A 13119-nucleotide genomic window follows, 5' to 3' on the forward strand; every position below is an offset into this window, starting at 1 on the left:
ACAGACACCTCAAGTTTGGTATGAGAGGCTAAATTTGTTCCTTGTTAGTAATGGTTTTCAAAGGGGCTCAATTGATAAAAACTAGTTTTTTAAGAGATACAGAGACACAACTATATTATCTCAAATCGACATAAATGACATTATATTCGGTGTAATCTCAACTACTGTAAAAGACAATTTTGTAAAGCTAATATAGAGCGAGTTTGGAATAAGCATGATTGGAGAATTATGATACTTCCTCAAGTTCCAAATTAAACAAATGGAATATTACACTTTTTTTTCTCAAGAGAAGTATACCAATAACCTCCTTAAGAAGTTTGAAGGTTGAGAGTGCCAAACATGCAAGAACCTCTATGTTAATTGGTGAAAAGAATTTTGCAGATGCATCGGGAGTGCCCATTTCTAAGACCACTTATAGAAGTATTATTGGTAGTTTGTTGTACCTCACTACAAGTAAAACTGATTTATGTTTCAATGTGTGAATATGTGCTAGGTACCAAGAAAATACCAAAGAGTCAAATGTTAAGGTTGCCAAAAGCATCATTTGATATGTCCATGGAACATCATATTTGGGAATTTGGTTCTTGAAAGATAGTGCTATAAACCTTGTTGGTTATAGTGATGCTGACTAGGTAGGAAACATTGATAATTGAAAGAGCACATATGGAAGGTGCTTCTATCTTGGACCGAATCTAGTATCATGGTACAAAAAGAAGTTTCAATTTCACTTTCAACTACAGAAGCTAAGTACATTGTTGCTGGGAGTTAGTATGCTCAATTACTCTGGAAGAAGTAGATGATGAAGGATTTTTGAGTGGCATTGTTAATGGCCATTGCCTATTGTGATAATACTAGTGCCATTAACATATCTAATGACCCAATATTACACTCAATGACCAAACATATAAATAGCAAGCATAATTTTTTCTAGGAGCTAGTTTAGAATAGAACAATTAAACTCAAGTGTATGACTACTCAAACCAAATGGCTGACTTATTTACCAAGGCACTAAACTCAACAAAATTTGAAAACTTGATAACTTTAATTGGCATGAATCGATTTCGAAGTCTTGATAGATTTTGGGAAGGCATCTAAATGCTTAACTTTGATGCTATTTTGATTGATGTAAATTTGGCACAAAAATCTTTTTATTTTTGGAGAGTATTTTTTGTGATTTTTGTCTCACCAAATATTGGAGGGAAAGAGGAAAATTTATGATAGTTATTTCTAAAGGGCTATAAATATTTGTAGTCCTATTGATTTGATACATCACCAAAAAATCTCTCAAAGTTTAATCTCAAATGTATTGTTTCCTTACGCTTTTTTTTTGTCAAGATCATTGTTTCTATAGTTTTTTCAACCCTGTACCTACATTCGTTTATTCCTTATGGTGTAGACTAAGATTACCTCATAGGAAGAATAAGAAAAGGCTTAGCAAGATTAGTTGGTTCAGAGAGAAGGACCATTTGATCCTCATTCTGAAACTCAAGGAGATACCAGCATAGTGGAGTTAGAAGTGCCCACTATTGGTGACACATCAGTAGCACAGGATCAAAAGGTAAAGAAGAAAGGGGGAGATAAAGAACGCTCTGAATAACAAGCTGTGGTTGAGATAGATCCATTGTTGGCCAATATACATATCCCTAAACATCAGCCCATGCCAAAGGACATAATTGAGGCATTGATCAAAGTGGTAGCCTTATAAGGTGATGTTGTTCCTGTTAGATTTCGTGCCTTAGGTGTAGTATTTACGTCTCTATACGCTTTTATTTTTTGAACAAATTGGTTTAACACAAATCCATTAATTACATTAATTGTTGGATCTAATGCCTAGAGTGTAGTATATTCATTTGTAAACTTGTAATTTTTCGAATAGATTGATTAATAAAATAAATTCATTGATTACATTAATATACTATGTATAATTTTCCTCATATATTTTTTGCATGCAAAGTAAAATAGAATCAAATGTTGCTCACTGGTTATCTAATTTTTAACTAATACTAATCAGTATTATGTGGTCGGATCGTAATACAGAAAGATAACTTATATTAGTAGACAAACCTGACGTATCCTTCGCCTAATTAGAAATGAGCAAACTAATTGAAAGACTAATATGTTGTCTATCAAGTCTAATTGGGGAGATACTTTGTCTTGGGCATCGGAGCAGATGACTCTCAGAAGATAGAGACATAGATGTGCCTGACTAGGTTAACAGTACATTGGGCTGGACCCAAGGATAATAGATCTTGAATCAATTTATGGATTTATTTACTTGTGACATTCATAGTGTGACATACCTAAATCCTGAATGGACGATGGATTATATATGTGCGACTTGTATGCTTTGATGTAAGTAAAAGCTTGAGTTCAAATAGATAATAAGTTGAAAGTTGGTGCGTTGGGTATACGACTTTTGTAATATGTAGCATCATTCACAATGGACATGAGTAAATGATACCTTCTCATTGACATTACATGGTTGATGAAGAGTAAACGTGGCCACGGGTCGTTTGTCCTCGTGATGAATGACTTGATTACTATTTTATAGTAATTGACCTTTCATGAAGGAAGATGTAATGGTTACTATGAGATAAAATAGGATCACATTGGGAGAACGAATATTATCTCAAAAAGATTAAAAATATCCTATGAGGGTAACACACTTATGACAAGGTCATTATAGGAGCACTAATCGAGTTACTTTCGTAACGGTATACCGTTGGGAAGAGCTCAGTCATGATACTATAGTGGAATGACTTCGTGTCTAAATGAGTTTATAATTAATAGGCAAAAAGTTGGAACTTAAATATGAATCATTTGATCCTCAATTGCATATGTCCAATAGATCACTCCACTAGCTTGTTGAAGCCAGAAATGAATTACATGTTGAATCAAATGAACAAAAATGATAAAAATGAAGAAATGAAAAACATTTTGAAATGATTATGGTTTTCTCCAAAATGGAAATGAAGATGAAAATGAAAATGAAAATGGAGAAATAAAATCATTTGAAAATGAATGTCGTTTTCTTCAAAAGGAAAATGACCTGAAAAATGAATTTATGTTTTTCAAATTAAATGAAGTTCGAAAATGGAAGTAAATCATTTGGTAATAGTAAACCATTGAATATAGAAATATTAAATATATTTTCTCATAGTTTCTTTTTTTACAGTAAAGTCGTCATGATTTTAACGAAATTAGAATTGGGTTAAGAAGATTATTTCATTCGAAATATATTGAGAAGTTTATTTTGGGAAATAGAAAAAAACAAATATTGGGTTGGATCAAATTATAAAGTATTGAGTTAAAAGCTTGAGAAGTACTTGTAATTGGACTCAATATGGGAGAGCCTAAAACCCCCTCATGTTAAAAGGGGTGAACGACAAATCCTAGTAATATTAACTAGGGTTGCCACCACCTATACTTCTAATTAAACTAGGATTTCGTTTTTCTAGTTGAAATAAACTTCTACAATTCAATAAGGGTTCTACCTTCTCTCCCTATAAATATATGACACCGGTAGAGCTATTTACACAATTTTAAGATATTGTTACTCTGTCCGAAAATAGAGAGAATTTATTCTCAACTATTGAATCTATTTTTTAGAATAAAAAATTCTGCCAATTTCTATTTTGATAAGAGATTTTTTATTTTCACACTAAAGAAAAGAAAACTATTTCTAGTTCCGTGTTTTGATTCAAATCGTTTAAGCCCATACTCAAAGCAGTTCCTAGTACAAGAATAATAGAGAATATTTTTTGGTTGAAAGTCAATAACGACAACGATCCGCCTATTCGAAAACACAGGTGTGAATTCGATCTAGGGCTTATTGCTATAAATATCACAAACTGGGTCGGTTTTCAAAATTTTTATTTTTCATTGTGCAAGAAAACTATTTTCGAATCGAATTTTTTCTAACACTAATACCCATTGTGTATTGTTCTCAATGTTTTTGCATGCAAACCAAAATGCATGTAATACCGTATGTAGTGTCATTCACAATAGTGGAGTTCATAGCCTGAGATATGGATAAATGATATCCTCTCATTGGCATTACACAATAGTTGTCTTAATGGGTTGCATTGTAATCAATCACTAGTATGTTAGCAAGCCTAAAAACTTCTATATATTATGAGGCTTGTATAGGTTTTGTAAGAGAACATATTAAGAGCACTTTATTTGTTCATTGAGGAACTTATAGTGTGAGTGCAAGTAAAGTGTAAACCGGTTGTGTTTACAACCTAAATTCTCAGGTGGAGAGTTTAGAGGTGAGTGTTTTAGTTTTTAAGTACAAAGGTGAGGTCTATATAGTTGGGGATTGATAGACTGTGATTTACTTAATGTATTGTGGATTAAAGATAGTAGAATTACTCATTGAGCTAGGCTCCGCAGATGTAGGGAAATCGAATTGCGTAGACAACCCTTGTGTTCTTTGTTATTTTGTTTACTTAATTTTCACAATGCCAAGCTGTAGTGACCATTGTAATTGGGCACTTGCGTTCAACTTAGACAGCTCAAGCAATTAACGACTTTAAGTCCTAACATATTTCCTTCCTTCCAAAATTGTTTTAGTTCATCTAAGATAAATTTTTTTATTTGTGTTTCATCTTTGATAATCTTATTTTTTAAATAAAATAAATATTTTCTTTTTTAATTAAATAAAAATTCTTAGAAATTTAATAATGATAACGTGTAAAAAGTTTTTTTTTTTTTTGAAAAAACTCTTCTCTTCATTTCTAATTAAATAATTTCATGTTAGAATTTATGATGAATATGCTTTTGAGGAGTAAATTAATAGAATTTAAAAATATGGAGGGTTAAGTTTGTTAAATTAGTTAGAATTAAGATCAAATTAGTAGAATGTGTAAATATTTAAGGACTATAGGTGCTATTAAACCAATTAAAAATAGGTTACGTCATCATTTTCGTTAACAATTGAGCATATAGTGACCAAAACAAAACCAATTGAAAACGCTATTGACAACATTGATAGTTTTTATAGTGTGATGATTAAAACAGAAACACACTATTAATTGAGTGAATAATGATGTAATTTACCCTAAGGACAAAGACATGTGAAAATAAAGATATTTTGCATTTGAGTAAATTATCCTATCACTTAATGAAATGTTTGTTAATTTACAAGATTTATGCTTATTTGTGATTTTAACATTTAAAATATAATTTATATATTCAAATTACAATTTACAAACAATTTATAATAATTACATAAAAGTATTTAAATTAATATTTCATATATAGTATAATATTAAGAAACTGAAATATCATTTAAATTAATTATTTTTTTACATAAGATCATATCTAAAACAATTCTTAACACTTTGACCGGAATGGTAAACACATGAAATTTTAAACTAAATTTCTTAAAAGCATTTTTTTACATTATTTAGAAAAAAAGGGTTTTCAACAACAATGCTAAATTAACTTAAAAGCTCCATAAAGTAATTATATTTACATCACAAGCCAAGGATACTAAACTTCTCAAATTTTAAGAACACTTAAACAACAATACTAAACTTTCTAAACTATTTACATCATAAAGTAGAGCTACTAACATTGCCAACAATAACAACAGTATCAACACCTTCATTTTCGACATCATGCAAAGCTTCAACACTTTGTAAAGTACTATTGGTTGCCGGTAGAGGGTAAAGAGATTGGTCATAAAAATGCTTTCCCAGTTCACTAATTTTAGACCAAAATGAACTGTCATGATGCACTGTGTGGATTGTAGTCCAATGAGATTGCAAAAATTTAGTGAAGTAAATGATGAGAGAAGACACTGAAGCAACTGCCGTGATGATGAAGAGACCCCCGAAGCTATACAAGCCGAGACTACTGGATGAAATCGTTGTTTGACAAGCTTTTAGGTGCGAAAAATATTTGTGTTCCATGGCATCCATTTTTGACTTATTTTCAATCACACTCAAGATTGCCCGGGAAATAACGGGGACTAGAGGTGACCCTCTTGGAAAGGCCTAAGCAAAGAGAAACCAAGTTTTTTCTTTGTCAAATTAAAATTAATATATGATTAAGAATTGTAATCACGTTTTTAAGATTAGGGTTGAAAGAGACTCACGAAACCAAGTCCATCAGTATTGTACGTTGGTCCTACTATCATATATTTGTCGCAATACTTGGCAAGAAAAAGATTCACGCAATGTCGTGCTCCAAAAATTGCACCAACACCACCATTTTGGCTTCCCTTTGATAATGCTTTGTCAAACTCCTCAGCAGTACCATGGTCCCTCAACTTAGACTCATCGAAGTCCAATTGTTTCACCAAAAGGTCTTTCACAAAGGAACCAGTTTCATATCCTACAAAATCACCATTCATTTTTAGCTCATCGATGTCTATGATTGTCGGTTCCAAACGTTGCACTGTTAGCATCGAGGCCAAACTTGCAGTGTAACTTTGGGTGAGGATGAGTACTACAAATATCCATATAATCAGCACAAATTTTGACAAGTTGTTTATTATCTTCTCCCCTAAAACCAAGCAACACATTCAAGTTAGCTTGATAAAGAAGAAACTTGAATTTATTCAAAATTAGATAGAAGAAATGTTACTTACTATGAGCAAACACTAGAATTGAAAAGGAAAACCAAAAAACTGTTCCTACTTGCTGATGTGCGGAACCTCTAAACTCGTTGTTGATACGATGTTCCAAAATCCATACTACTAAACCTGTACAAACGAAGGCTACTCCAGTCGTTAACCAAAGATCCCAACTCAGTGGCTTTAAGAATATCCACATATTATTTCTCTCATCATCTTTGCTTTTCACAACCATTGACACATCTGATTGCAAGTAAGGCAATGTAAAATCAACATGCTGAGACCGATTTGCAAGAATTGTTATTTCTCCCACTGCAGCATCATATGTCTACACCATTACAAAGAATAGGCTACTGGTTAGCATCAAAACAAATTGAAATAATATGAAGAAAGATTCTAGCGGAGATTCCGGTTACAGATTAGGCTAAGCACCTGATTTTTGACATTGGAAAGAAGCTCATCATATGTTCCTCCATTGGGACCAATGGGGAAAGGAATAAGCTTGCGAGGAACTGGAAAAGATAATAGCGCTAATGCCTCCTCGAAGACATCATGAGAGAACCCTGTTATGATGAACTCCTTGGTGTAAGGATCCTGTGCCACTTTCAAATATGCTTCAAAGCCAGGTTTGTGAGGGACTGCAATATTTAACTTCTTACCACCAATTGGTGTTGTCCAACCTCTGGGTTTGTCTTTCGTGTTTCCTGGCCATATAGGTGGTTTAAGTTCATATTTGGACATTGATTTTCCATTTTAGCTTTGTCTGGTTTCCTAGTCAACCCATTCTCAAGGGTCCAATACCCAATAACTTTTTCCTCGTTATCTATCACGTTGATGATTTCAAAAGTTAAAGACTGCAATTGTCCTCCAACCAAACTAAAATCTCCACTAAGGCCTTTAAATTTGGTTTTTAATAACCCATTTAAGATCATTTTACCTCTTTTTGAGACTTTTATAACAGGAAATTGACTTGTATTTCTGTGATGATTTTCTCCATTAACACTAGAGCTCTCTTGTGGAATCATTTCAACAGCCTTAGCTAGTGCCCAAATAGTATCATATGCCCAATACCCAAAAATGTTTAGTTTCGTAGAACTAGAATGAATCCTACTTTGCCATTTCCTTTTAAAATTTTTAAGGCCCTTAGATTGCGGTATGTATGGCCTTATACCCAAAACACCTTGCATTGAACCAAAGGCCTTAACTCCCATAGGATCCAACAATCTAGATAATCCATCAGTGATGATCCATACATATCCTTCACTAATCATGGCTACATCTTTTGCAAGAAAAAAGAGTTTAGACCCAAAGGAAGAACTCATGTGCACTACAATCACTCTTGTCTGCATCGCCATTACCTTGTTGAGCTTTTTTAAGATCCGCAATTTACTATCGTTTGGGGAGAAGGAAAACCTTGAACTCACTCGTATGTCAACCTGTTGAAATTCATATGCCAAGTAAGGGATTAAATCACTTCCATATTCAGTGTCTTCGTAGATGAGGATAACTTCGTGCCATTCAAATGCCTGAACGATGGCAGTGATGACTTTCGCTTGTGTGCTATCATCTAGGGCTACTCGAACAAAGAAAGGATTTTGGGTTATAGAGAGCGAGGGACTTGTAGCTGAGTACGAAATAACTGGAACTTGGGCCTTTCGGCCGACATCTATCACAAATCTAGCTTGCTTTGACGTTTGGGGCCCGATGATGGCGTCAACTTCTTCCTTATCAATCAACTCTAGAGCTGCAATTCATATGGATATAGGTAATTAATTCTACCATGACCATCTATATCTTATAAAAAATAAATATACCATCTATAATGTATAATTAATTTTATAACTTTTTCGTCCGAACTGTCGAACACAATGGAACATGATTATCTTTTTTTAGACATCTTCCAAAATGTGGCTCAAGCCAAGCTAGTTGATTGGAGATTATCTTTGAAGTAATACTGCTTTTGAATTAAATTGTCTTTATACATTAAAGCCATTTTGGGGGTTTTTTTTTATGTTAATAACAGATAAATTTTTGGGTATTTGGTCAGTTCCATTCAAACCATAGGTGTTTTTTTAAGGCTAATATTTTATATATTCACGGTGTACATTTTTTTTATTTCACAACCGGCCTTAAAAATAATGTGTATTTTTTTTTAAATGTTTATTTTTTAATATTTTACTATATTTCTATAGGACACTTGTTAATCATTTGATCTACTTGTGAAGTTTAAAAACTCTATTGAGAGTGTACCAAATAATTCCCCTTCCTTTTATAGGTTCTTGATAGATAAGAATCTTTTGCCCCTTATTTTGTATTCTTATGCATTTTCGTCGCTTGGTACCAATTGTCGCTTGGTACCGGTCATATTAGCTACCTATGTCAAATAATTAACTTTATATTTTTTGTGGAACTATTTTCTTTGAATTATTTAATTTAAAATTATTATATTAATCTTTATTTGACTATGCTATTATTTCTGTATTTTTTTTGTGTTTATGAATTATTTCATCTAAAATATAATGAATAATAATTTTTTTCTTTTTAATTTTGTGATTGTAAAATTTTTCATTTTAAAATAATAAGATACAATATAATTAAGGGTGAAAGGAGCAAGCAAGCCTTGCCTCCATAAAAAAAAATTATGCTTTAACCTTTCTAAAATTGAAAAAATTATAAATAAATATATGATAAAATCTTTTAAAAATAATAAAATTATAATTTAATCTTTCTAAAAATTATAAAATTATGAGTTTATAATAAAAAAATACATTTTAATTCATAAAAAATTATAATTTAATTTTTACACTCTAGTTTTATGATATAAAAAATGGTTAATGATTTAGATTATTATTTTTTGGGGTTTAGAGCAAGTATACGAAAAGAAACTATTTGATTGAAGTGTCATTAATTTTTATATTAGTGGGGGTACAAATAAGCTGCAGAGATCATCAAAAAGAGCTATTTTTTCAGGCTGTTGGTTTCGCTAGCTTGTAGTTTAGGATAAATTCTACTATTATAAATTAGATAGTTATATATGAGTGAAAGAAAGCAGCTTATAAATTCGCAGTAAATTAAACAAAAAATGGAATCTCATTTCCTATGTACAAGAGGTAAGTGGAAGAAAACGTAAGCGGAAGAAGTCTTTACCCCAAGACGGGTTAATTAGTCAATCTAGCTTGAAGCGGGCTCAAAAGATCAACCGTATAGAGTTTTCGCTATCCTTTGTATGGATTCCCATACATGTATTGCTAAACAAACGGGGGATTGAACAAAAAACGAGTGGATGGTTAGGAACACCAAAATACATAAAGGATTGGTAATGGAGATTATGTAAATTATATAAAAAGAGACTTCTGGATAACATAAAAAGAATACTAATTATTTAATCATAAAAAGTTATAATCTAATCACTAATGTTTTTAGTTGGTATAATAATAATTTTAGTTCAAAAATTTTATATTTTCTTTCAATTTGACCCTAATTCTATTTAGAAATTATAAGAAAACTCAAAATTATTTAAAAAATAAAAAAATCTATATAAAAATTTTAGAAAAATAAAAACTCAAATATGTTGTTATTGAAGAACTAATTTGTATGGGAAATAATTATAATTCAATAGAATCCAATAAAAATTTTAAAAAAAAATTAAATCATAACATGATGCTTTGTCAGTGTTTCTCGAGACCAAATTAATAATATTTTCAAGTCGAGTTCTTTTCCCTTGAAGACATCTAGAACCGATATTACACAAGCTTGTAAAATGAACTTTGATGTCATATTTTTAGCAAATATATATACCAATTTTTTTCGGACTCAATTCAAATTTTCAATTCATTTAAATTATTTTTCAAAACTCAAATTGTAAAAATAAATTATATTTTAAAATTTTCTTTTCTTATAACTAAAAAGCTATGTCGAGAAATAGAATACTTAATATTTTTTATTTTTTTATGTTATTTTAAAGATGAGCATTATAATGCAGAGAGAAAACTTGACAGATTTAAAAATAATTTTCTAGCATTATTTATTTTTGAAAATTTTATATACTTTTATATAAATTTTAATTTTAGAATTTTATATTTTTTTAAAACAATTTCAAAATTTTATTATTTTATATATAAACAGGGTCATATTGATAGAAAGTATAAAAGTTGAGGATTAAAATTATTATTATATCAACTAGAGTTGTCACTTTATTGTTGAGTAATCAAAAAAATAATTTTGAAAATATTAATTACCAAATTATAAGGTCTTTTAGTTAAGTGATCAAAACGAATACTTACTCTTAATTTAGTGACTAATGGTTAAAGATAGCTTTCAAAGTAAAAACAAACAATTATGGTTAGGAACGTTTTTTAATATTAAAACACTTCTAGTACTGTTTATTAAAATAATAATAATAATAAAGGTTAGGTTAGTGGTAAGACATATTACACTTTAAGCAAAAATTGTAATTTTAAAATTTGAAAATAATATTATATATTGATAAAAACAACCATAAACCTAAAACATCAATGATGAGATGAACAACAAGATTAAATAATAATAATAATAATAATAATAATAATAATAATAAGAATAAGAATAAAGGTTGGATTAGCAGTAAGATAAATTACACTTCAAGCAAAAAATTGTAATATTAAAATTTGAAAATAACATTATTGATAAACACAATTTGAGATCAAGTTAAATAATAATAATAAAGAACCTGTAAAAGCAGCAGCAAGAGCATCATCGGAGTTCCTATGGTGTGGAGACAATCTGGTTCTGAAGTTAGGATGAGCACCATAGAAATCTGAGATTGCCATGGAAATACATGCATTTGCCACCGATCCAACTGGTGAATTCACATCAAGGATTACTCCAACATGCACCACCTTCTTCGCTTCTGCAATGTTTTCCATCATTCCACCACCACTCTCCGACTTCACCCCTACCCTAAAACAAACAACAAATAAACACACAAACTGAAATAAATTTGACATGGGACTAGGCTGATGATTATTACTTTGTTCCTCCTCCTCCTCCTCCTCCCTTGGGGTCTGAGAAAACAAGTATATTCATCCATATCATGATGCCTAACTATATATAAATGCAAAAAAGGGCTTTATTGAATATTAAAAAATAAATGCCAAAGTCATACAGGAAATTTCGTATGAAGTTTTCCAATGAAGATGAAGTATAGTTTGTTTGTTTCCTTGTTGAATCAATAACACCCAGCATGAACAAGAATATGTAAGTTTAGAAAAACATAGTAAAGTTCTCTCAGTCAAGCCGACAAGAGCATCTGACGGTTAAGTGGGTAGACCATAGTTTCCATTTTAGGTTTTTAAGGTAAATTAAATTATTGAAAGGGCCATAATGAATAAACTAAGCTAGGATCCTTGGAAGAAGATACATCTATGTATATTGACTTCTACATATTTATGTTTAAACTATCTAATTACGTTTCAATGCAGGCGAGGATGATGTGATTCAATCCAAATTATATGTATATATTATATATTATATATACAAAATAATAACATACTCGCCATGCAAATGGAAATTATGCAATAAATATATTTAGAAAATATTTAAAAGAATAAAAGAGACTTCAGTTATAGTGTAAAGTTGAAATATAAAAAATAATGGTATTTTGGGTTAAATCTAATTATATGTGTATTTACATTTCATTTAAAATTACAAATAGACAAAAAATTCCTCATAGGATGTTTTTCTATTTTGTAAAATGATGGGATATTTAATAATTTCCTAACTGAGTTAAGACTCGGTTGATAGGTGACATAACTTAACTAGCTACTTAATATATGCTAGAATTATGACATATGCACAATGTAGGTAAATAGTAGAATTATAGAACAAATACATTTATAGAAAATGATATAAAAATCAAATGAGACATTAGTTGAAATACTAAAGTAGAAATGATGAAAACGATGTCTTAAGTTCAAAACCTATTATGTATGTTGAGGCAAGCATTTGAATTAACAATTATGTGTCAATGGAAGTGCCTACTTCCATCACCATTGCAACATAGAGTAACTTGCCATATATCGTACCAAATCTCTTGGATCAAGGATTTTGAATCAGGACAAACCTTAAAGACTTATCTTTCAATAGTCCACCTTATTTTAGTCATTATTATAATATTGTATTTAATTATTTTAGTTGTTGTTTAGAAGGAATTGTAATTGATCTTTTAGTATGTTAGCAAGTTTCGAAAAATTCTATAGCTATTTTTGGCAATTGGCTAATAGCGGATAGTTGATTGCTGATTGTAGTGGTTGGTTTAACCAACTGATTCTACTAACTGATTTGACCAATTGATTCTATTAACTTTTTATTTAAAGTGTTTGGTAAAACTTAGCTGATAGTTGAAAGATGAATTGTAACATCCCGAAAATCGGGGGTTAGTAGAATCAGGTTTGGGAATCGAGAGAGAGTGGTCATGCCTTAATTTTTTAAGATTATCTATGCATTTTTAGGAAATAAATGAGATATTAGTTTGTTGGTTAAGTGTTAGAGAAATGTTC

The 13119-nt window shown here is 30.6% G+C and overlaps 1 protein-coding gene across 1 annotated transcript; it reads right to left on the bottom strand.

Annotated features, from left to right (window-relative positions):
• Positions 1-5558: 5558 nt before the first annotated feature.
• On the bottom strand, positions 5559-11656 carry LOC107898107 (glutamate receptor 2.8). The gene is made up of 7 exons (XM_016823650.1): positions 11592-11656; positions 11292-11521; positions 7264-8327; positions 7016-7177; positions 6713-6911; positions 6104-6513; positions 5559-6002 (listed from the first exon to the last, which is right to left on the bottom strand). The coding sequence occupies exons 1-7, from the start codon at positions 11654-11656 to the stop codon at positions 5559-5561; spliced, it is 2574 nt and encodes an 857-aa protein (XP_016679139.1).
• Between the last annotated feature and the right edge of the window lie 1463 nt (positions 11657-13119).

The sequence above is a fragment of the Gossypium hirsutum genome, chromosome D04, assembly GCF_007990345.1.
Source record: "Gossypium hirsutum isolate 1008001.06 chromosome D04, Gossypium_hirsutum_v2.1, whole genome shotgun sequence".
In the NCBI taxonomy this organism is placed as follows: Eukaryota; Viridiplantae; Streptophyta; class Magnoliopsida; order Malvales; family Malvaceae; genus Gossypium; species Gossypium hirsutum.

Coding starts and splice junctions, on each gene's coding strand:
- LOC107898107 (XM_016823650.1), bottom strand. CDS start 11,656: ATGATATGGATGAATATACTTGTTTTCTCAGACCCCAAGGGAGGAGGA. Junction 11,522..11,591: donor GGAGGAGGAGGAGGAACAAA/GTAATAATCATC, acceptor TGTTTGTTTTAG/GGTAGGGGTGAAGTCGGAGA. Junction 7,178..7,263: donor CACGAAAGACAAACCCAGAG/GTTGGACAACAC, acceptor AAAGTGGCACAG/GATCCTTACACCAAGGAGTT.